General features: G+C 39.7%; 1 protein-coding gene across 2 annotated transcripts in view; it reads left to right on the top strand.

Moving 5' to 3' along the window:
* The window catches only part of hmbox1b (homeobox containing 1 b), a 44,363-nt gene that overhangs the window by 5,404 nt on the left and 12,722 nt on the right, over positions 1-26,237 (top strand). For both annotated transcript variants that reach the window (XM_057823018.1, XM_057823017.1), the window contains exons 2-7: positions 340-995; positions 11,887-11,972; positions 14,283-14,393; positions 25,268-25,421; positions 25,580-25,662; positions 25,843-25,938. In XM_057823018.1, the coding sequence (XP_057679001.1) occupies positions 352-995; positions 11,887-11,972; positions 14,283-14,393; positions 25,268-25,421; positions 25,580-25,662; positions 25,843-25,938 (1,174 nt within the window). In that variant the 5' untranslated portion in view covers positions 340-351. The remainder of the gene's footprint in view (positions 1-339; positions 996-11,886; positions 11,973-14,282; positions 14,394-25,267; positions 25,422-25,579; positions 25,663-25,842; positions 25,939-26,237) is intronic.

Here is a 26,237-nt window from a genome sequence, read left to right as displayed (position 1 = left end):
CTCCCTTCCTTTTTCTTTTCACACTTCTATCTCTCACTCTTCATTTTCTTATCTGCCGCGGCTTTATTTTCATCTTGCAGTTTTTGTTCTCTCACTTTCCCTAGTTTCTCTCGACTTTCCCCTCACCGCTTCCTCTCTCTGCCTCATCTTTCTCATTTTCTCAGCCCATCTGCAGTTGCGTTGTTTTTCACCCTTTCCTCCTTAATCCTCTCATTTCCCCCTTCACAATCCCTTCATCTCTGTTTCTGTCTCCTCATAGCTTTTTACCTCAGATACCCTTTGTGTTTTCTTTACTTCATCGCTGTCCTCAGTCTCACAACCATTCTGTTTTGTCTCCAGTTCAGCATCAGGATGTCTGACTTCAGCGAAGAGCCACGCTTCACTATTGAGCAGATAGATTTGCTGCAGCGGCTGCGTCGCTCCGGCATGACCAAACAGGAGATACTCCACGCGCTCGAAACTCTGGACCGGCTGGACCGGGAGCACGGTGACAAGTTTGGTCGCCGCACCTCATCCTCCTCCTCTTCCTCTTCGTCCTACATGGTAGGCGGGACAAACAACTGCACCAACAACTCTGCCTCCAACAACACTGCCTCGGCAACCACCACCTCCTCCGTGACGTGCAACGGCGCCATCAACAATGGCGAAGTCGGCGTTGGCGAACACTCCGCAACCACTGCCTCCTCTACGACCTCCAAGATATCCACGGCCACGCAGACTCAGTTTGGCAGCAATGGGGGGCTCTCGCCCTCTCTTAGTAATAGCTATGACACCTCCCCTCCTCCAGCTCCGCCTCCACCCACCACTATCCTGCCCTCACCTGTTTCACTGGTGGCACTGTCACAGAATGGCCGTGACAGTCTTGCTGCCACACCCAACGGAAAGCTGTCACCTCCTCGGTACCCTGTAAACAATGCAGCAGCAGCAAGAACCTTTGGGTTTGAGGCTATCGAAGAGGACCTTGACGTTGACGATAAAGTGGAAGAGATGATGAGGTCAGTTGAAACAAGACTTGATGACTTTTTTTGATTGGTTGTCATTAATGAATTTATTTATTTATTTACAAGGACAGTGCATATTAACATTACCACTCATTAGATATGTTTATATGGACACATTTTCGGATGGAAAGCCTGGTCGGAATAAAAATGCTTCATATACACACCCCATTCAGAATATTCTAACCCAATCCAGCCCATTCCGATTAAGATTGTATTCCAAACGAGAAGGTGGTTTATGGCGATCGGCGTCCTTACCTGTGACATCAGTATACTGGACTGTCTCAGAAAATTAGAATACACAATATTCTAATTTTCTGAGACAGTCCTGTATATTGTTCTATGTAAAGGACGTCAGCCAAGGTCGGCCCCCCACATTTTTACCACGCCAAATCTGGTCCCCTTTGCAAAAAGTTTGGACACCCCTGCTTTAAATGGTGGATTAATGTACAGGACTGTCTCAGAAAATTAGAATATTGTGTATTCTAATTTTCTGAGACAGTCCAGTATGTCAGTATACAGTATATCAGTATATGCTAACTTGCGTAAGACTACACTGGTCTGAATATGACACGAACACTTTATTTGACAGCGGCGTCATCTGACTGTCATAAGACCGTCATAATTGTAACATGACACTAGACATGTACCGGTATGATAACCTTAAGCGAAAATCCGGTTTGACTGTATCACCGTATTGCAATTATATCTCTAAAATGCGTTATTTTGAGATGTATGGGTTAAATAAAAAAAAAATCACAATTTAAAATTTTTTTTACAACATTTTCAAATTGGAACATCAACATGAATATAATTTTAAAATCAATAAAATAACAAAAATATTTTGAAATAAAATTGAAATAAATAGCATTAAACGTCAGCTTTAATTTACTGTTATTTTTTTATTATTTTTAATTTAAATATATGGAATGTTTCCATTTTTGTGCCTTTTGGAGCAAAAGAAAAATGCCATTTCTTCGAGTGGGCGGGTATGTTATCTTCTGAGCTGAGGAGGTTATTGGTGTCAAAGTGCATCATTGGCTGTCGCCTTGTAAAGCTGCACTGCCTCCTAGGGCCTGGCATGAATACTACATTGTTTTCACGCGGAATTGCGACATTGTTTGAATAGAGACTGTACCATATAAAATGCAAATTTGAAATTTGTCGTATTCTCGGAGCGTCACCATGTAAATTGCCCCTATGTGTGGGTACAGTATCTGCATCACGTGATGCCAGCACGAAGCACAACAAAAATATACGATGCACGAACTCCTGCCGTGAGATCTCCGAAGTGGTGGAAATTCATGAGGGACAACTTCCTCCGTTTTAAGAGGAGGATATGCGGGGGTAGTTGGAACAACGACGTGCGTACTGAAAATTTCAATCTAATACTATTTTATGTTCTGGCTGTCTCCCCATGTCTGGCATCGTGAGTTGAAGTTGAATTTAAAGGTGCTATATGGTCAGTTTTTACTCGGGACTGCTGCCTCCGGCCTATAGCAGATCTGCAGCATGTGTTAAGCTCGGGAATGGCATGCTTATAGGAACAAGAACATAAAGCAATGAGCGACCCATCAAATCGGCACCAGAAACGTAAAAACAGCAAATGTGATAGATTACTGTTAGTACCAAGTCTTAAGTGGATTAGAAAAGTGTTTTTGCCTAGCGGAGACTAGGTGGAGGCTTGGTGAAACGGCACTGCTGCAGCAGGGGTGTGTGTGGACGTGCGTAGGTGTGTGTGCGCTCAGTGTAAGGGCTTTTTGGGGCAGTGTCAGTTCAAATGTCAGTGCTCTGTGTACTCATCAGGGCATTGGTGGGGCGTGCATGGAGAAAAAAAGGATATTAAATTAACACTAAATATTCCATGTAGTACCTTTTAAAGTGAAAAACTGCCCATTAAATACAGTGCAAACTCCAGCCTCTAGTCTCTTAGACAATTCCATACAATTAAATTCTTTCGACTCTAAAAAATAATTAGTAAGATTTTAATCCAAATACTGTAATCCATTCATTCTCCCTGTAATTATGTAACCTCCGTTTCAAGGTAACAAATTATGGAATGTTTCAAAAGACCACCAACAGAAATAAAAGTTATTTAGGTGCAGTGAGCTTGCATTCAAAATACTTCATTACAAAGCAAAACACTGCAGGATTTACGTTGTGTAGGAGAAAAGCTTTTTAGTCCCACCCTTAGGCAATTTTATTGGATTCAATTTACAAAATGTCAAATAACGTTAGGGCTTGAAATCACACATGTTGATGTCTCGGTAGCAGTGTGGTAGTCATTACAGTTAATCAGAATTCTCCCGTTAGCCACCTTTTCATCAGCCTCTAAGCACTTTACACATTAGCCGTCTCCTACCAGTGTAAACCTCTGCCTTCTTGCTGCTCTATATGATGAATATGAAGAAGTCTTTGCTGCATTAACTGCTGCCTCTGCTCCTGCATTAAGTTCCATGTCCTACCCAAAAAGTCTTAAAGGGAACCATGGACAGAAAGACTTCTTAAAAGATAAATGTTAGTATGAGATATAATAATTTGAAAATCAAATCCCTAGACAGCGAGCTAAGGTCAGAAATTACGATGTCAGACGGCCGTCTGGTTTGCTGACTTTATTCAGCTGCTGATGACATCAACACTTGCTGAATTAAAATAAAATAAAATTAAATCAGTTTCATCTTCAGTAACAGCAATTCAAATTTGCCTTTACAAGTACATGCTTATACAGCAATAACTGTTAGTATCTATCAGTTAGCGTCTGCACATCATCAAAAACAATCACATAAACTCACCTCAAGTATTCGACAACAATTGAAAACACACAATAAATCGTATAAAAGGGGTTATATACAGCCATCGCCTCTGGATGCTTCACTAGCAACAAATGTGTGCGCAGGCTGTCACCTCTTCACTTGGCTGCATACTCATGTGTGCTGTGTGTGGGGTGGGCAGGTGTTTAAATGCTCTTGTGTGCTGAAGTACAACCTGCTCTACGCTTCCTGCGGCAAAATAAAAGCATGCATCACAAAACAAAAGTCAACATTTATTAAAAAAAAAAAAAAAAAATGACAAGAGGGTACGTCGGTTCCTGGGGCTACCTGTATTATCACACTGCTAGGTGTGACAAGCCTTTTCAAGCTTGTCAATGATCCAATGTTATCCTTGTGATTTTCTCACCTCAAAGTGCACAGTTCTCTCTCTCTGCAGGGGATTTAGCCCTTTTTTGAGTCAATTGCCTCAACCCCTCCCTCATCCTTCTCTACTAAGCTTAACATGCGTTCTCCGTCTTGTATAGAAGCTTGTGCTACATTGATTCACTGGTGTCAATACAAGCACCTTTTTTTTCCACAACTCTAATTTTAGCTGTGCTACAAGACACCAGTGTGGAGGATGTTGAAGCTGGATGTCAAGAGTCTTGACTCATTTTTTTTTTATCCAAAAAGTTTAGTATCCTAAAAAAGGCTCGAGGCTTCAATGTTCTTTTATGTTAATGGTGCTCAAGAGTATATGCCTTCAGCATTTGCAATGTATTAATATATTATTACAACAATTATGAGGAGTAATGCCCTGACCTAAATGGTCTTTTTAATTGCCGTGTATCAGGGGTTACGAACATGGTGCCCTCAGGCGTCATGTAACACCCAAGTAACGTTCGAGTAGTCCTAAGGCCTACAGTCATTTGCATTATCTTTTTCTTTCTTTGTCTTTCTCTCTCTGTGTAAGTGGGACTTATGCACATCCACACAAACAGTATGGGAAATAGTGGTCTGCAATATTGCATAATTTGTCATCGATCCGGTGTTCTATCAAAATGTCCAACCCTTGCGAAACGTCCTACCAAAGGCGAATTTGACACCCAAAGTACTACCGTGCTGCGCTTTCCGCTTGTTTTGGTTAGATGCATACAGGAAGAATGTACTAAAGAATGCTTTAAGAAAATATACTTAAATGTAGTAATATCTGACAAGGGTGTTTTAAATACACTACGTAACTAATATGGTCAGCAGAATAACACTTTGATTTATAGCTACTGGAAGAAAACACAATGTGTAAAAGCTAAAAGTATTTTGAGCCACTGAAAAGATAAAATAAGACTCAATAAAAACGAAAATAGTACCGTATTGGCCCGAATATAAGACTGTGTTTTTTGCATTGAAATAAGACTGAAAAAGTGGACCCATTCACGACGCTAGATGGCGCCAGATATCATTGAAGCGATGTTCTGTCATGACAGATCTCAGCTACTCTCAAGTTTAACCAGTTTGCATTATTTTATTGAAATGTTTTTCCTTATTCAGATTTGTTTCAAGACTACAGTTACAGTTAGACTTCACTTTGATGGTTAATGCATTTATTGCAATTTTGTTGTTTTATCACAATAGATTGGTTTATTTACATTCCAAAAACCAAATCCATTCATTTACAAATGTGATTGCACTTTAGTTTACATATTTAAATGTTTAGATATTAAGATTTGAATGAGGCAAAATAACATGTTTTTCCTCTCAAATATATATGTTATAACCATTTGTTTCGGATGTACTGTAATTATTTTCTGTATAAAAATTAATTTGGTTTGCAAAAAGTCTTTTTTTCAAACTTGAGTTTTGAAAAAGAGGGGGTTGTCTTATAATCAGAGCCGTCTTATATTCGGGCCAATACGGTAAGTACTCACTAAGGATGCAACAATACTCGGTTTTATATTGAACCGTTCGATACGCCTTCTTCTATTCAATACGCAAAAAACATTCGATCCAAATACAAAGTTCCCAAAATGTATTTTCCAAATTTATTTTTGTCGTCTCTCTCATTAAAAGGCTAAATTGTCCGGCGCAGCCTTGCCATGATTAACAGACTCCGCCGCTAGCAGCACCCCTCCTCCATTCCTCCCCCTAACTGCATGATAGGTGGGAGGTGTGGCACACGAGAATCATTGCTTGTGAGGAAAGACAGAAACTTACGAGCGTCTCACCGGCTTCAATATTGTTCAGATCCAATGCTTAGCAAGATGTTGGGTGAGCTTTGATGCTGTGATGATGATGTGGTCACCACCGGTGGGGCACCGGTCCCAGCGCAGACAATAGGGAAACAGATGAGAGTTGCCAAGTTTATTGAGCAGAGGAAGATTGATTGAGGGGAGAGGCACCGTAGACGCCAACGTGGATAGCAGGTGGTGGGTTGGCGGTCCACTGGTAAGCGGAGGTATCCGAGGATGCTGATCAAGTCCTGGAGGCGAGAAAAAAAGTCATAAGCCATGTGTCAAAATCAATATATATACTAGCAGTGCGTGGAGAACAACTGACGAGGAAACCAGACAAGTTGATCGGGCAACGTGGTGGTGCGTCTGCCGGGCTTTAAGCTGGCTGATGATGATTGCTGACAGCTGGCCGGTCCACCCGTCTGACGTTTGATCTGTAATCAAGCAAACTCCCCTCACCTGAGGCAGGGCTCAGGAAGGAGGGCCAGAGGCTCTAACACGTACAATAATGTCCGCCAAGACATTGTTGCCGATTTGACTGCTATGGATAACCTCGCTTTGTTAAAAGACAGGTTAAGACCGTGGGCCACAGAGGGCTAACTCATGGTTACGTGATGAACAATGAGTGGCAAATTAAGAGCTCTGTACTTCAAACTCATCCTGTCTATGAAAGTCGATTGTCAAATGCTGGTGTTCTGCAGTAATGAGTAGACGTGACTTCTGTGGCGTTTGTTAACTTTTTTAATGCCTGACAACACTCGCGCGCAGACACTAGATATCATCAAATAGCAACCTAGATGTGCTACGTTAGATCCCATGCCATTGGCTGCGTGAGCCTAGAGTGATCATGGGACGCATAGTCCATATACTACATTGATGAATTAAACACCGCCATGATTGAATGGAAGTTACCCAGGCCAAATCAATCCATACCGGTGTCTATAGATAACGCTGCAAATATTGTTAGTTCGGTACATAACACAGATGGACTCGGACCACAAATAGGATGTTTTTCTCATGTGGTAAAAATACCTGCTAAGAAAGTAATAGCAATCAACAGTGTGCCCCGCCTCACTTTACAAACAGTGAAAATTGTTCTCAGCACTTTTTACAAAATTTCTTCAGATCAGTAAGAAGTAAGCACATAAATATTATGCACTATAATGCATGTTTATATAATGGCGTCGTTATTTTTGCTTGTTAGCAAAATAAAAAAAAAACATTGAAAAAAACCACTTGTATTTTTTGTTTCAGAGCATTAAATGTATTGAATCGAAAATCATGTTCCTCGTATCGAAAATCGTACCGAACTGTGACTTAACTGCATCGTTGCATCCCTAGTACTCACCACATTTTACAGATGTGGGCATGCGCACTAGGCATTGGTAGGACGTCTCGCGCGTTAGGAAGGAATTTTAGAACACCGGTCCAAGTGACTACCGGGCTGTTGCCGATACGGATATGACACAGATAGGGCCACTTGCATTTTGTATATCATCTTATTTCAGGGCATATACCGTTGGTTAGGGATGTCACTATAGACCCCAATCACCAACGTCACACAATCACGTGATTGTTGTATTGTGCCGCCATATTGTCCGTCATTTTGTGTCCGTATTGTCATTGATAGTAGTTTCTAAAGGTGTATTCACTTGCAAATTATGGAAGCCCCGGTGCTTTCAGACGCTGTAAACTCATTGGATGAGTTGCATAAAAGCCGTTATTTGGAAAAGCTTCGGTCGATCCAGTCGCCAGATCCATATTTGATGCCCAAACCGATGTTTCCTCCCGTCCGGTCCCGTCCCGTGCGTCAGAGCTTGTCCTGAGACCACAACATTTCCAATCATACTCCAGTTTATGTCACGATGAGGAGTCGGGTGCCCAAAATCAACACCGGCCCGAATATAAACCGACATTTGGTCAGCTGAGCATCACTGTTGTCACGACTGTAAAATGAAACTTGAACGACAACGGGCCGGTGTGTGCCGAAAAATAGCTGCCCCGCGTGAAATGTCCTCCCTGACGGGAGCGCTTATTTATAACGCTTTATTGACGTGAAAACACCAAATGTTTTAATGGACGCCTTACAGTAATGAATTCACGACTGTAAGATCAGTTTTAAATAAATTACTCAAAATATTAGTACTTTATTTTAGTAACAAATCGTGGACTGGGCCACATAACCATCTTAGTTCAAGCAGAGTAAAATAATACATATTCACGGTACAAGAAAGCTGTTTCCGTGTGGGCGCTCCCGTCAGGGGGGACATTTCACGCAGGGCGGCTATATTTCGGCACAATACCTGTTGTTGTGCTCACCTTTTTGTTGCGCGACCGTGGCGATGAGCTTCGTAGTTTCCGTCTGATGATGTCTGCGACCGTGTTGGCATCATATTGATGTTTTCGCCACTGTCTAACGACTGTCGACACAAACGCATTATGGACCGAAATAAAACAAACCGTGCTGCTTTCGATATTTGCCCTTTTAACAATGGGCACACAGCAACTACTAAAATGACCGTTTATCTTCTCTGTTACTGCAACCAACCGCCACACATGCCTTCACCATTTTGATTAATCAATGTTAACGATTGTCAGTAAGGTTTTTGGGTTTACTAGGCGGTGATTCCTTAGATAAGCAGAAAAACACGCAGTAATAGGAGGAATGTACGTAGCGGTAATATGTAAACACGATGAGCTGACGGACAATATGGTGGCACCAGTCAGGGGGGCGGAGTTGTGACGTCACGTGATTGGGGTCTATACTAGAAAATTAGTAGTCGATGCCGATACCAATAAAATTCCATGATTCTCGATACCATGGCATTTCGATACCACGGTAAAAATTTTTTACAATAAATCCCATGTACTTAAACGTACACTCCTTTATTAGAAGTACAGTAAACAACAATACTGTGGGCTTATACAGAACAATCGGCATGTAGCCTTAATGTACTAAAATAATGTGCATTAAAGTATCAAATAAGGATGCAACAATACTCGGTTTTGTATTGAACGCCCTCTTCGATTCAATACGCAAAAACATTCGATCCAAACTAAAAGCTTCGAAAATGTATTTTCCGAATTTATTTTAGTCGTCTCTCTCGCTAAAATGTCCGGCGCAGCTTTGCCTTGAAAAAATAAACTCTGCACTAGCCGCCCCCCTCCTCCACTCCTCCCCCTAATTGCATGAAAGGAGGGAGGGGTTGCGCACGAGGGTCATTGCTCGTGAGGAAAGACAGAAACTTAAGGAGGCGGCTTGTTGGCTTTAATATCATACAGATCCGTTGTTTGTAAGCATTTGGGGTGAGCTGATACACTTTCCCCTCTTGTACATACTAAACAAAGACTGTCTTTACGGATACGTACAACCAAGTCCGCCATTATATTGTTGCTGACTTTGCTACTACGAATAATCTCGGTTTGACAAAAGACAGGTTAAGACCGTGGGTCACAGAGAGCTAACTCACGGTTACATGGTGAACAATGAGTGGCAAATTAAGAGAGCAGTACTTCAAACTTGTCCTGTTTCTGAAAGTCGATTGTCAAATGCCGGTGTTGTGCAGTAATGAGCAGACGTGACTTCTGTGGCGTTTGTTAACTTTTTTTAATGCCCGACAACACTCACACGCACACACTAGATATCATCAAATAGCAACCTAGATGTGCTACGTTAGATCCCCCCAAGTCCCATGCCATTGGTTGCGTGAGCCCAGAATGATCATGGGACGCGTAGTCCATATACTACGTCGATTAATTAAAAACCGCCATGACTGAATGGAAGTTACGCAGGCCAACTCAATCCATACCAGTGATTATAGATAACGCTGCAAATATTGTTAATTCCGTACGTAACACAGATGGACTCGGACCATAAATAGGATGTATTTCTCATGTGGTAAACATACCTGCTAAGAGAGTAATAGCAACCAACAGATTGCCCCGCCTCACTTCACAAACAGTAAAGATTGTTCTCAGCACTTTTATACAAAATTTCTTCAGATCAGTAAGAAGTAAGCACATAAATGTATACACTCTTTAGCAGTTGGTAACCAAATTGTCAATGAATTTTTTTGTAGATTAAACCATTTAACCCAGACTCGTCCAAAGTCCGGCCCGGGGGCCAAATGCGGCCTGTGGACACATTTCATCTGGCCCCCAGCCTCTGTCCTAAAATTAATAACGTCTGGCCCACACACAGACTTAATAAATTGGTCAGCAGTACTGCTACCAGCATATGAAGTAGCTTACACACTAAATGCTGCCCCTCATTTACCCACTAAAAGGCAGCAGCACTCCAAGCAATATTACCCCGTGTGACCCTTTACTCCAAATTTTCTAAAATGGCGACAATCAACTGCGACGGCCGACGCTTCAAGGATAGGTGGAAATTGGACTATTTCTTCTCTGACATACGCAACAACTGTGTCTGCCTCATTTGCAAAGAGACAGTCGCTGCTTTTAATAGTGCAATGTGAGGCGATATTACCAAACAAGACACGCTGACATGTACGACAAGATTACAGGGTAAATATGTAGCGATAAATTGAAGCAACTTGAAGCTATTTTAATTTTACAGCAGTAGTATTTCGCAAGAGCCCGAAATTCAAAAGAATATGCCACAAAGGCTAGTTGCGAGATTGTTGAAATTATTGATATAAAAAATAATCAAGCAAATATGACACACAGAATGGCTTGCTAAAATTTGCTTAAATATATTGTTCTCCGTAGCCAAAGTCGGCCCCCCACATTTTTACCACACCAAATCTGGCCCCCTTTGCAAAAAGTTTGGACACCCCTGATTTAACCCAAGCAAGTATGGCAGCCAGACTAAACTATGAAGGAAGGAAATTCATTTTCAATCTCAATTGTGTAAATGACCAATTATCTGGCAACTTGTATGACATACAAAACAACACAAACGAGGTAAACAGATCTACTGTCTTGGTACAATCGATACTTGGGGTATTGCAGAAAAGGCAGTACCTTCACATTTTCAGAATCTTAGTATCGACTTGGCACTGAAGTATTGATTTTCGTTAAAACCCTTTGTTGGTTTTGAACGCATTTGTGTTTTCTCTGATTTACAATGTTTGTGTATGAGTCATAAAACATGTGGCAATGGTATTAGCATGCATCCCAGAATGAGACCGAGCCTTTGTGTAATTATTTATTCTTTCATCTCCTGTCCCGCTTATCCTCACGAGGGTCGCGGAGCGCTGGAGCTTGTCCCAGCTAACTTTGGGCAGGGGATTGGATACACCCTGAACATTTTGCAAGCCAAATGCTGTTAATTATTTTTCAATAAAATTGTTAGGCGTTCCGATTTACCCATCTCATTTTACACATGCTGCGAATTTCAAAATCATTCTGAGGCAGCTGACTGGTCGAGACCTGAAATTATATAAAATTAGAATACCTAATTGATAGCAGTTGTCTTCCCCAGCACTATTGATGCTTCCATAAGCAGGTCATCCCCAACTCTTTGGGATCTTTTGTTTAATATAAGCCCATTAGTCCATTTTTGGTCCTGTAGGTGACATCATCCACATCTGGTTGGTCGGATGATTAAAAATGATTGCCATTCAAAATCAGTAAATTAACTTTTGGTTGTTGACTCGAAAGGAGTTGCCTTAATTTAACATGTATACGCTTCCCAATATACAAACAGTACTTGTTCTGAATCATGTGATTTTTTAAAATTTATTTTTGTTAGCTCTGATTCGTGTACAGCTCTAACACTTAAAATAACTCTACATATCATTTGGATATCCTAACAAGAAACTGTGCATGAATCGTGTTTTAATTGCATTGTTGCTGTTTGTAAAATCACATTCCATAGTTATCGAGGTGGTGCTGAATGTGTTCTTAATGATGCATTTATGCACAGTAATGCTGTGTTTTGTGCAGGAGGGATAGCAGCATGGTGAAAGAGGAGATTAAAGCTTTCTTGGGGAACCGCAGGATCTCTCAGGCAGTGGTCGCACAAGTCACCGGTGAGTTCCAAACACTGTGACAAAGCCGATTTAGAGCAAACTATGCTATTGTTGCTTTTTGTTGTTCTCGGTAAACTAGGCACACACATGTTGGTGTTAACTTTACTAAAATATTTCCATATATTAATTTATTTTTAATTCAACTTTTCAAAATGTATTTTTATGTTAAACAGGAACTATGTTACTCTTTAAACTACAAACATACCACCTTAAAATTAGCTAAATTACCTTGTTTTCAGTGTAAATATAGTACTAGAATTAAATTACCTGCCAGTGCTTCAAGTAAATTTTACTCTCATTTCTTGAAATAAGAAAAATAGATAGCTGAAAATAAGCTTAGCAGACTTATTTTAAGCAATAATTTAGTATAGTTACTGTAACTTTCTGACTTTTCGTCCTGACTTTTCGTAAGTTTCGGACTATAAGCCGCCACTTACCAAATTTGACAAAAAACGACATTTGGTCACAGATAAGCAGCACTTGACTATAAGCCGGAGCTGTCCTCACTGTATTATGGGATATTTACACCTAAAGATATTAACTGGTAACACTTTATTTGACAGCAACATCATGAGACTGTTATAACACCAAATGAACAACCACAAAGCTTTGAACCAATTGACTGTAAAGCTTCATTACTTCAAGAAGCTTCATTTGCCCATCACTGCTCCCTTGGGGGAGACGGCCAACCTCTGCTGCCACCTGCTGTCAGTGTTGTCGTCCACCATGCGTCCTAGCATGCACTGCAGTGCTACAGATGTTAATTACAATCAAAATTCCTGTTCTGTGCCAATTATTTATTCAGTTAAAGTTCCAGTTGTTTCATTAATTGGTAGTTATGGTATTTAGTAACACTTTATTTGATGGTGGCACCATAAAACTGTCATAACACAATTATAATTATGATATGACACTGTCATGAGCATGAATGAATGCTTTTAACAGATGTCAATAAGTGTCATCTGGCAAATTATCTCACTTTTGAATGGATGTAAAAGATCCGAGCTGGACATAAATGGAGTTAGTGACATAATCTGCTGGATGACCCTTGATGACATCTGTCATAAGCATTCTGTAATGCCCATGTTAGTGTCATGTCATAATTAATACGGTTTTATGACAGTCTTATGACGCCACTGTCAAGTAAAGCGTTCCCTATTAACCCAAATAAATCAGCAAATAAGCCGCCCTGGAGTATAAGCAATAGAATTCAAAATGAGGGGAAAAAAGTAGCAGTTTATAGTCCGAAAATTACGGTAATCTCAAGAACATTTCGACATTTCAAAGCTTTTTTAAATTCAAGAATAGATATTGTTCAAAACATTATTTGAAGGCAAATTTTGCTTGATTTAGGTGAAAGATTACCAACTTTTATATGTATGGGTTTAATAACAGTAAATAGTCATATTTACTTAAAGTGGAATAATCTGACACATTAATCTGTTAACTAGTCTTTAACAGTCAAAACAAAATGGAGAAAATTATTTGACTAGATTTAAGAAAAATAATCTGATTAAGATTGAATAATCATACATTTCCAGCGTAGAAGTCTCCCAAATAGTATGACATTTTGGTGTCACTGAAAATAATCCCCTCCTCAACACTGTTAATTAAACGTGAAATAAAATGGCTTCATTATGAGAACTTTCATTTCTTAACTAAAGTAAATATGCCAATAAATTTTTACTTTGTGGTGGGCCTGTGGTACCTGGGCCTTCACTGAAGCATTTTAAGAGCTGTTAGTACAGTCAAGTGAACAGCAAGCCATATTGGCACAGGTTAAAATTTTATACACCAATTCAAGATGACAACTAAACACCAGGTACTGTTGGTGTACTGACGGCTGGTGTGTCATAAACTGCTAAAGGTGGCACGCATGAATCCAATAGTGCATGGGACCATAGCCTGTGCTTTTTGTGATTATTTCTTAAGAGGGATTAAGATTTAACAATTGTGGTCTCAAACAGTAAACAGGTTTATATTGATGGTGAAATGGAACATTTTTTAACAAGAGCAATTGGATCGTGCTCTATCTTTAAACCGTCCTCCAGTGGCAATCTTCGGTACTGCAGTGTTTTAAAACACTTCCATGGATTCATCTTCTCTACAGACACTTTCAGTGGAGATGTGTTATTTTGAATAAACCAACAGTACGCTAGTGATGCAAGGACCTATATTACAAAGATCACTGACTGCATTCTTTTCTCATTTGCCCTTTTGTCTCTAGAATTACTTCAATGGATTTGCCTGCAAACTGTGCCAGGGCTTGATGTAAAACAGTCACTAATTTGATGTCTGGCTACCTTCCAGGCATCAGCCAGAGCAGAATCTCCCATTGGCTACTGCAGCACGGCTCCGACCTGAGTGAGCAGAAGAAGAGGGCTTTTTACCGCTGGTATACGTTGGAGAAAACCACTCCAGGTACAGCTAAATACTGCTGCACCAAATGTGAAGTCTGGTGAATTTCAAATTTTAATGTAATGACCAGAGCTCAATTTCTCTCAAAAAAATGGAAAAAAGGAAAGAAAAAAAAGTCCACTTGGCGAGGGCGGGGTGGGGGGTTTGACTTAGTCTACTTTTCAGGTAGCCAAGATCCTTTGGTTTATGTTCGATCTTAGAATGACTTTTGAACTTCGATTGCTCTTTAAGTATTTGATCGCCGTCAGCCCTACAGTCAAACTGAATGGGACGTCTACCGCTGTCCATGGCAATGAATAAGTTAATGGCTACAACAGGTTTTATGTGAGTCATTAAAAAGCATTAAAATTCATAAAATGGATTTTGTTAAAATTCAGGCCTTAAAAAGCATTAAACCAAATGTTTGAGGCATTAAAATTATGTAAACTTGACAAAAAAAAAAAAAAAAAAAAATTCAACACAATTTATTAGAGTTGTCCGATGTTATCGGTTAGCCAATAATATCGTCCGATAAAAGCATTTGATAATAACGACAGTGATCCCTCGCTACTTTGTGCTTCAAACTTGACGCCCTCAGTCCATCGCGGATTTTTTTTCAATTAAGAAAAGAAAAAATATACAGATGAGCTGTCCCGAGCCAATCGCATAGTCTAGCGCTCACTCCCTCCCTCTCCTTGCTCTTTGTTTGTCAGAGAGTGAACTGGAGTTGCTTATTAAAGTAAACGATGATTGACAGACGGTTAAGTTTTGCTCTTGCCAGGCTCGACCTTCAAAGAACCGCATGCGTCAGTCATCGTTTAACTTGTTAAACAGTTGCTGTGGCAACTCATTATGTGTAAGTGAGCAGCTGGAGCGGGTTCGAGTGGGCACTCAGTAAAGCATTTAATAAAGATAAGCATTTTTGTTTGTTACTTTTTTTTTTTTAATGGATTTGGCATCCTTTTTTTTCTTGTCTAAAAATAATTCTGTGGGACAGTAACGTGTTTAAAAGTTATCATAATTATTACATTTAAAGTAATAATACATTTTATTTCTAGAGCGCTTTTCAAGCCACACAAAGACGCTTCACAAGTCAGATGGAATCGCAATACCAACAAAACAATCATAAAAAGATTAAAAGCACAATAAAGTGACGTAAAGATATAACAGCTAGGGATCATGGTGGGTAAGATAGAGTGAACAGGTGTGTTTTGAGTCTGGATTTGAAGAGTGAAAGGGTAGATATACTGCGAAGATCAGGAGGTAGGGAGTTCGAGAGCTGGGGGGCAGAGTGACTAAAAGCTCTGGAACCAAAGGTGGCTAGACGGACACGGGGGACAGAAAGGTGGAGGGTATGGCAAGTGGACAGGGTGGATTGTTTAAACCAGCGGTCTCAAACCGACTCCACAAAGGGCCGCAGTGGGTCCTGGTTTTTGTTCCAACAGATCCAGCACAAACAGTTCAACCAATGAGGTTTCTACTAACATAAGCAGCACCTGATTGCAATCAACTGATTACACTTGTAAGAAACCAGATTGGTGAAAAGGTATTTGTCTCGTTTGGTTGGAATGAAATCCAGTACCCCCTGCGGCCCTTTGAGGACCGGTTTGAGACCACTGGTTTAAACAGAGTCGATTACAAAGGTAGGGAGGGGCCAAGCCATGGAGTGCTTTAAAGGTAATGATGAGGATCTTGTAATTGATTCTTTGTAGGACTGGAAGCCAGTGAAGTTGACTGAGGATGGGCGTGGTGTGGTATGTGGCGGGGGTCCGAGTGATGAGTGGTCCTGCTGAGTTCTGGAGGAGCTGCAGTTTTTGGAGGGAATTGTTAGGGAGACTAAAGAGCAGTGAGTTACAGTAATCGAGCCGGGAGGTTATTAGACTACAGACCAGGGTGGAAGCAGTATGGCAGGTTAGGGAAGGGAGGAGACGAGTAATATTGCGAAGGTAGACGGATCTGGTGATGCCGTTGATATGTGACCAGCAGGAGAGCGTGCAGTCTAGGATGACACCCAGACTCTTAACCTGAGTAGTAGGAGAGATCGGTACATTGTTGAGAACTTATTGACATGAGAGAGCATGGCGGTGGTTCCAACTAGGAGGACTTCTGATTATGGGCTTTTGAGTAGGAGGAAGTTAGAGGAGAACCAAGAACTAATGTAATCTAAACAGAGGGTGAGGGAGGAAGGTGGAAGGGAGGAGGTTGGTTTTGAGGAAATGTAGAGCTGGGTGTCATCCGCGTAACAGTGGAAGTGAATGTTGTGTTTGCGGAAGATGGAACCGAGGGGGAGAAAGTAAATGATAAAGAGGAATGGCGCCAGCAGAGACAGGGAGGGAATTGGATTTATGGGGGCCGAATTTGACAAATTCTGTGCGGTCGGACATGTAGGAAGTGAACCAGGAAACCAGGGGTGTGTGGGTGATACCAGGGGAGGAGAGTCGGTTGAGAAAGATTGTGTGGGAAATGGTGTCGAAGGCGGCAGTGAGATTGAGGAGGACGAGGATTGATAATAGACCAGAGTCGGATGTTTTGAGGAGGTCGTTTGTAATTTTAAGTAGGGCTGTTTCAGTGCTATGGAGGGGGCGGAAACCGGATTGAAACGGTTCGTGAATGTCATCGGTAATTTGGTGGTTAGGGAGTTGGGATTCAACGTTTTTTCAAGAATTTTGGAAATTAAAGGTAAGTTAGAGATGGGGTGGAGGTTATGGAAGTTGGTGGGATCCTGGTTGATTTCTTCAGAATACGTATGATGGAAGCAGTTTTGAGAGATGAAGGAACTGTACCGGATTTGAGTGAGGAGTGAATGATAGTAGTGATGAAGGGGACAACGGAGGGAAGGCAGGTTTTGATGAGGGCAGTGGGAAGAGGATCAAGATGACAAGTTGTGGGTTCAGATTTGGTTATAATGTCAGAGATAGCTGGGATTGAAGGAAGGGTAAATGTGGAGAGGGTGCTGATGAGAGAAACATGAAAGGGAGTAGGGTAAGTCCCAGAAACTGCAGCTCCGTGGTGAGTCAGGGATTGGTGAATGTCAGTGAGTTTTGTGGAGAAGAATGTCAGGATTGCTTCACAAATTTTAGCAGAGCACATGAGGGAGTGGATCGGGGGGCTGAGTGATTTTGGTTAGGAGTGAGTACAGGTTTTTAGAGTTATGCTGATTAGCTGTAATGAGACCGGAATACTAAGTTGATTTGGCTGCATTGATTTGGTCTTTGTATATACTACGTTGATAACTGTACATTTCTTTGTGTATTGATAGTCCAGTTTTCTTATACAGACGTTCGAGCTGACGGTTTTGTGACTTAAGTAGGCAGAAAGCAAGGGTGAACCAAGGCACGGATTGGGTGAAGGAAACAACGGGTTTTTAGGGGGGCGTGGTGGTTTAGGAGTGAGTGGAGATGGGTATTGTAATGGGACACTAGATCGGCGGGTGAAGTGGTCAACGTTGTGGGAGGAAGGTTGTCAATGTCACGAGAAAATGTTTGGGTGTTAATGCTCTTGGTCTTGTGGAACGAAATTGATCTGGGGAGGATGATCTGTGAAAGGTGATCTTGACAGTAAAAGTAACTAGAGAGTGGTCAGAGTATGTTAATGAGTGGGGCCTACAATTGGAAGGGGTGATGCCAGAGCAGCAAACCAAGTCTAAAATATGCCCCTTGTTGTGAGTGGGAAAATTGATGCATTGTGTTAAACCAAGGCTATCTAGGCAGGAAATGAAATCTTTTGTCAGGGGATTATTTTGATTGTCGAGATGAATGTTGAAGTCACCAAGGATAATGATAGTTTGACAGAGAGACGAAAGATGGATGACCAGATGTGAAAAATCATTTAGAAAGTCCTTGTTAGGTTTCGGCGGTCGGTAGATAGTGGTAATTACTGTGGGAGAACGACCAGGCAACAGTGAGGCGGAGTATTAAAAAGAAGTGAGAATGGCGCTGGCAGGTACAGGTTGCAACCTTCACTTATCACGGTAGATGGTGCTTAAAAAACATTTATTAAAAAAAAAAATATATATATATATATATATAATATATATATAATTTTTATTATACTTTGGGGGAAATGTTTAAAAAAAAACATGTCTCATACGTATCTCTTTCCAATGGTAGATCTGAATAAATACATTGAACAAAATAAATAGTGTTTGTTTTTGTTTTTTTTTTTTTTTTGGGGGGGGGGGGGGCACTTTGCGGTTTTTTACTTATCGCGGCGGGAAGGATCACTGTACTTGGGATTTGTTATGTGAGCAGACCATTTGCATTCAGTGTGCAAAAATTAAATGAGAAATAAATGATTGAAAATAAATTATAAACTCATTACATACCTCATTCACTGTATTGAAGCTTTGTTGTTATTTTCAGCCAGAAGCACTGTGTGAGTCATCTGTGATATGGCAGTGCCTTATTATTGGCATTTTGCACTGGCGCTTGTTCCAAAAAACTGTTGTTTGCACTATTTTGATTCCAACAATATAGTTGTGCAATATAGGCACTTTTTCCATAACTTCAGTTGAAGTCGTTCTCTTATTATTCACAGAATTCTTTCTTGGAAAACCTTTTCATTGTTTCATTTATCTAGGGCTGCGTGGTTGATTAATCGATGAACTAGTTAGTTTGAATAATCGAGTAAACGGATAAGGAACATGAAAAATTAAAATACCTGAAGTGAGCCTCAAACGGTATAAAAAATAAATAAGGATCTATGTACAACAAAAGAACAACTTACACAGAAAAAGTCCGCTAGCTTAAATGCTATCAAAATGCTAACTTTTTTTTTCCCCCACAATGTTCTTAACTAATGGTTCAGACACATATTCCCACAAAAAACGGCTGTATATAGCTATAAACTAAATTACTATTACATTAAAAAAAAACATTAGCTCAAACAAAAACTTAGCTTGTTTTGGTCTTAACATGAAGCAGCTGCATTCAGCAGCAAAATTTAATTCAAATCTTTTTTTCAAATCGAATACTTGAGTTAATCGAATAATCGTTGCAGCAATACATTTATCACTAATAAAGTATCCAGTGGGGCATCACAATACAATGAATTAGCCAAAGTCCACAACCGCTTGCATCGGTATCTGTTTGATATCTGTATCAGATTTTTGGGGTTGAACAATACCAGAATATCCGTTATCGATTAAAAAGTCATTATCTACAACTATACTTAAAATTTGTGTGTGTGAAACTATCTGAAGTTGGGCATGGGCATTAAATTAGTTTAAAGTTACATTAAAATAGCATTAAATGATATTTGCTGATATCTGTAGAAACCCTGTACAAGCAACAAAATATTTCCGAGGTATAACGATTAAGAATGTCCCTGATCCAATCCCGTGTTCGGAAATCGGGTCTTAGCACATCATCATTACAAGATCAGAATCATGTGAGAAAGCTTGTTTTTTAGAGATTTTTTTTTAATGCTACAAAGCAACAAAATAATCAAGATGGACAAGGATTTGTCAATCAAAAGAAAGAAAAATATGTATTTAAATTAGAGGAGCACGATAATTATCGGTCCGATAATGGGAATTATGATGTCATACCAATAAATTCGATAACAATATATATTATCGGTCCTATTAATAATATTTTTGGCACGTGTCGGATTGGGATGTGTGTGTTTGTTTCAACTCCTGTTTTGCCGGTAAGCAAAGTTTTGTTACTGTTCTAGAGGCCGTATCTTTCCTTCACTGAGTTAGAAACCTTACTATGGCAATTAGCAAATGTTTGCAGTTTACAGTGTTATGTTTACAAGTTCTTGAGAGGGCTTTTGGTTATTGATAGGCTTGCTGTTCTAGAATTGCCAGGTTTAGAAAGTTTCATGGACTAAGACGACAAAAGTCTCCTCTCCTGTTGCACCAAATGTTTTATCTGCTGACAAAGCACAATACCTGTTGGGTTTATGTTTGTTTTAGATCGGTGTTCATTGTTCAGGTCAACCCATTGTCAATGATATTGACTGATAAATTCTGATTGACTCAAATTATATTTATTTGAAAAAAAATAATACGGGCACTTTATTTGAAGTAAAAACTGGTCTTGTCTTTGCTTTGTTCATTATAACAATGTTCATGTCATCATGAAAATTCTGGTTCGATCAAAGGAAAATCTATGCTGAATCAACCATTAGTATTTTTTACCTACAGGTGTTCAAAAACTCAGGTGAATATGCATTGAAAAATTATATATATATTATCGGCTATCGTATCGGTATCGGCCTTGAGGGGCAGGAAGTTATCGATATCGGTTTTTTAAAAAATGGATATCGTGCACCCCCAATTTAAATTTGTAATTATTGAATAATGAATTGCTCGGTACTCTTTGTCAAATTCAAATTTAGCCCTTGGCAGATCCTCAAAATCAGGTGACTAGGACGCGAATTCTGGTGCAAATATGTATGATCAGGACAACTGTAATCTGTTCATCAAAGAAATATTACAATAGGCAAAGCTATAAATGCTAAAATAATTTTATCAAGCACACTTTTTAAAGAACAGTCCAATGTGGAGATTTAAACAGGCCACATGCTGACATTGCATCTCTGGCGTAAATGTGCTGTATCAACCGATAGACAGGCAGCAGACATCCCACGCCTTGTCCTCTGCGGCATGCTCCTTGGTGGAGGTATGCCAACGCCATCAGCACTGCAAACTGCTCTTTCCTTGTTATATTTATTGCCACACTGAGCCAAGCCAAGCACCACATGTACTTCCATCACTGCTGCAGAGGAAAGTGATGCGCTTTAATGCAAATCGCAAGCACTGTTGACGGGTTAACTAGTTGGGTTGGATTCTGACTGCAAAACCTTTTAGCTTGACGGCAGTGGTGTTATATTTTTGCTGTTCATTTATGTTTTCTGTGCCGTAAGTTGAGATCCAACTGTCAGCATTTTACAAATTTTAATAAGAATGTATGGTTTCTATATCATTTGTTTGAGATCTGTTGTGCTAAGATCAGCATATTTAGGTGTCTGTGCTCTGCCTTGCACATTATCGGGTTGCTGCGGGTTCTTAAAAGTATTGAATCCGGGAAATTAAGGTCTTAAATTGTCTTACATTTACTGTAAAATCATTGTAGGTATTACATTTGCAGACAGTACTTTTAATGCGGATGGGAATGCACTATTACCTGCCCTAAAATGCACTCACGTTCGCCACATAATGGTGATTTGAAACTGAACAGATATGCTGGTATAGTTGGAGCCAGGGCCATGTAGAACTCTCTGATCTCGTCGCAAGTGGTCATGTGGTTCATGTAGGCCTGAATAGTTCCAAGCACAAGCAGCACTGTAATGGTTTTCAATGGAATTGGCAGTACTTGTTTGATTATGCCATTGCACTGTAATAGATTTGTAAATGCTAGTTTTACATCTGGACTGGTAAGGTGACAAAACTATTTAAATAGTTACGCTGAAGGGAACTTTCCCATGTTTTGGCGGGAAATTTTACGTTTGTCTTAGCATTAGCATTGTCGTGTCCAAATTTAGAAATTTCTTTCAAATTCTCCATTCAAAAGTGAAGCGAGTTACAATTCAAATTTCTCAAAATTATGTCTTTCGTACTAATATGTCAGTTTACAAGGAAATTGTATGATGTGCCTGTATCTGTAAAATTTTCCAGATAATTTAGGAGTTAGATTTTTTATTTTTTTTTTTTTGTGAGGTTGGCCGTGAAGTTTCCATATTCCTGGCAATAAATTTTGTTAGTGTTCTTTAAAAAGCAACTTGTTGAAACTTGCAAGAACTCTGACATTCTGTATGTGTTCTTACTTGTTGCATAAAATGTAATGCTATAGCATGAACATTGTGTAAGCATTTGATTACTGCCATTTCCTCACAGTTGAAATAGATTGGATCTCTATTGCTGTCAAAGAGTTAGACATTTAGCTTTAACATTCTATTGAGTAGAGTTGTCCAATATTATCGGGTAGCCGATAATCATATTATGATTAATTATCAAATTATAATTAAGATAATTACTAGGGGTGTAACTGTACACAAATATCTCGGTTCGGTACGTACCTCGGTTTTGAGGTCATGGTTCGGTTCATTTTCGGTACAGTAAGAAAACAAAATGCAAAATATAAATGTGCTAGTTGTTTATTACGCACCTTTGTGCTTTCAACAATAGGAACATTAGCCTATACAAAGCTAGAATTCTGCTCAAAAAGTAGCAGGTATCTAAAGATAATCCAACAACAATTTGCCTTTCAGACCCCGCGTATTGGTCAGCATTCTTTCTGAAAGAAAGAAGAAAAAAGTCCTGTGCTAAAGAGAAAAGCAATCCCAATGAAAAAGATTTTAACATTTATTTTACAAATGAAATGCTTAAATGAATCTTTTTTTTTTCTTATGAACGGGTTTCAAAAGATTTATAGGTGGATTTTCTCAAGTTAAAGTGCCACACAGAAATTAATAAATTTAATTGTGTAAGCAGGATCTGTGTATAATTCCTATTATTTAATTACAGGTGTTTTAGCTCATTTCAATTTATTTTTATTTAAATTGGCTCTTATTTATTTTATTATGTGTTTATATTTTAAAAATGTGATGTAGTATTCATTTATATTGTATATTTTATGTTGTATAACTTTAGTTCCTATGTGAATATTAGTTCCTACTTGTTTTGTTGTGGTAGGAGGGTTTTGTATTGAACACAAGGCTGTGTTGGTTATCATTATAGCAGAGAAAACAGCAGTAAATCAACAAAGGCAAGTCAACTGGGCCCCGATCTACCACTCAAGAGATCTGATGGACTCAAAAAGTGGGTTACGATTGCATATTAGTTTGAAAATCGATCGGATCCACCGTATTTTTACACGAGTGACTTCCGGTCTACCCGATCCTAGCTACCGGTAGTAGTATTGACGCAGGAGGGTCGCGTCTCATGTCAAATAATAAACTATGTCGTTCTTTTCGCATGCGTCGTGTTGAGCCGCTTCTGAGACGCGTCTAACACGCGGCCGCACTGCGGCTGGTGTGCATTGGCTGATTGACTTTAACGCCCGCGTTTCACTGTGTTCTACCGGCGGTCACGTTGTCGCGCCGTTGACGTTTCTGGGTTATACTGTCCTACCGTGTTGGTCCTCATTATAATAGAGAAGATGGAGTAAATATAATCTACACAAAGAAACTGTAACCCGATCGACTCACAGCCTCAAAAAGTAAGGGTTACATTTAGGGCTGCAGCTATCGAATATTTTAGTAATCGAGTAATCGACTGAAAATTCTATCGATTAATCGAGTAATCGGATAAAACAAATACATTTTTAGGTGAAGAGCAATTATACATATACATGAGAAAACAAGACATTTCATGTAATCTTGAACCATTTTCAGTCAATCAATGTCTTTATTTTCGATGTATATTGTTGAAAATAGCCAACAATTGCATCTCAGATGTAACTAGAATTTTTAAAAAAAGACTAATTCACTGCTTTCACTCAAAAAACTTTTAGATCTTATTAATATATATATATATCTTACCTAAAAATGCCATTACGCTTGATAACACACATCACTTAAAAGTTAGGATTTTTTTCCCACGTGTTTCAATTGAATTTCTCTTTGTGTCAAGCCATTTTTAAGTTCTAGTTAAGTTTTAAGTTAGTCTAAACTGTAAGTCCTGATAGGATTTTGAGTTTTTGCTGTGTTCCAAATAAATGTATGATACAGGCTGTATTGGAGCACATTAGGGACCAGTGCTACTTGGTGTTTTATCCAGCAATGACTACTGAGCTAAAATTGATAGTTAGCATGATTAAGTTTTTATTTTACACCCTCATCACTCCACAATGCTATGTTATGTTAAAGCCTGTATGTAAGACACGTTAGCCACGCATCGACAGTGGTCTTAATTAATTGAAACCTAGCCCTCAGCAGGGCTAACGTTCCGTGAGCTAGTAGCGACAGTAACGTTAATCTTATTTATTAGCGCTTAGCGCTCTTTATTAGCGCTTAGCGCTGTACTGCTTTAAGATAGCGGCTGTTTACAAACGCTGCCCAGATGCGGCCGAGTCTGTCATTTGGCATCTAGTTCAACATACATGTGATCTCTATGAGACGCACCAGACGCTGCCTGTTACCAATGTAGCATTGTGCGGGCTAGTATTTAGCAACGTCGGCGTCGTTTGTGGCGGCTGTCGTCTGCGGTAAGTTTTTTTTGTTTTTTTCTTCCTCTCCGCACGTGACAGCGCGCTGTCCCGCATTAAAAGTAGTCCTAGCAAAACGTGATGCTTAGAGCTGTCAAAATAAACGATTACTCGAGGTGAGTAAAATTACTCGGATCAGTTTTTAAACTCGAGTTACTCGAGTTGCTCGAGTACTCGTTTCAGCTCTAGTTACATTACGTCAGAAACTCATTCAGTACGCCTCCGTTCCGAACAGAGCACCACGAACCGAAACGGTTCAATACAAATACATGTACCGTTACACCCTTAATAATTACTATTATCAGGTAGCCGATATTATCGGCTGATAAAATCATTTTAAAATGATATCAAAAATATCGACATTGTTTTGGGCCAATATGTATATGGGTGTGCTGTCATGTCCACTTATTGCCTGCCTGTGTTTCTGGTGTTTTGACGCCCCCTGTTTGTGCTAGATGTAATTAGTTTTGAAACGTACCAGCCCTATCTGCTGACGTCATCATAGTTAGACGCGAGCTCTTTGCGAATAGAGAGGACTAAATGGACTAGCTAATGTCTGCAGCTAGTGTACCATAGAGGTTCTTGCCATCTGGCCACGTTGTTTGTGCCTTATTCAAGCATCACTTGTTATATTAGGTAGGTATAAATTATATTCTTCCTTTGTTTTATATTCATGAGCGTTGTGCAGTGTATTGGAGAAGTATATATTTCGTTTTGGTAACCCGTTACCTCTTCTCGACACAGGTGCCACTCTTAACATGCGGCCAGCGCCATTGCCTCTGGAAGACATGGAGTGGAGGCAAACTCCTCCTCCACTGACCACTGCCCCGGGCACTTTTCGACTTCGGCGGGGGAGCCGTTTCACTTGGAGGAAAGAGTGTCTGGCTGTGATGGAGAGGTGAGAAGACCGATTGAAAGACTTTATGACAATATTGGGAATTGTTTCACAAAATTCCAATAATTTTCAGTTCTCCACAAAGAAAATTTGCGTGATTGTAAGCACTACAATATGTACTTGGTTGTCTTTGATTGTTGTACAATATTTGCTATTTTTAGCTACTTCAATGACAACCAGTACCCAGATGAGGCCAAAAGGGAGGAAATTGCCAACGCCTGCAATGCAGTTATTCAGAAACCAGGTACACCACGGAAACTTTTAATATGTGCATATAGTGTGTTGTACATTTAAACAACTAGAATTAGAGAATTCTAAGAGAAACTGTGATGTTATCTTCTTTTGTTTGATTGGTGAAAGGAGGAGCAAGGTAAATTTTGCATTGCAATGAGTTGGTGCATTGATAATTCTTGATCTTTTTCAGGGAAAAAGCTGTCTGATTTGGAGAGGGTCACCTCCCTCAAAGTTTACAACTGGTTTGCGAACCGCCGCAAAGAGATTAAGAGACGAGCAAACATTGGTAATGTATCTTAAGCTCTTTACATATACTACAACTTTTATGATTATACATTTTATGATGATTGGCGTTATTATGGTGGGTCTGGTTAGTCCCCTCCAAAATAGTCTATTATAAAATGTATGCCCTGTTATTATTTCAACAACTGGTGGGGGGTAATTAGAATATTTAGGTTGTTGGGACAGCTGGCTCTGATCCGATGAAAAGTTCCAAATGTTAGTGGCAGTGTTAGGATTCCTAGGTGCTCAGTCAATAGTCATTTTGATGGTATAAAGTGACTAGGATTCCGTGCAGATTATATT

This window comes from Corythoichthys intestinalis, chromosome 19 (genome assembly GCF_030265065.1).
Source record: "Corythoichthys intestinalis isolate RoL2023-P3 chromosome 19, ASM3026506v1, whole genome shotgun sequence".
NCBI classification, from domain to species: domain Eukaryota; kingdom Metazoa; phylum Chordata; class Actinopteri; order Syngnathiformes; family Syngnathidae; genus Corythoichthys; species Corythoichthys intestinalis.
The sequence above is the reverse complement of the archived record's forward strand: the minus strand, read 5'-3'. Positions and strand labels throughout refer to the sequence as shown.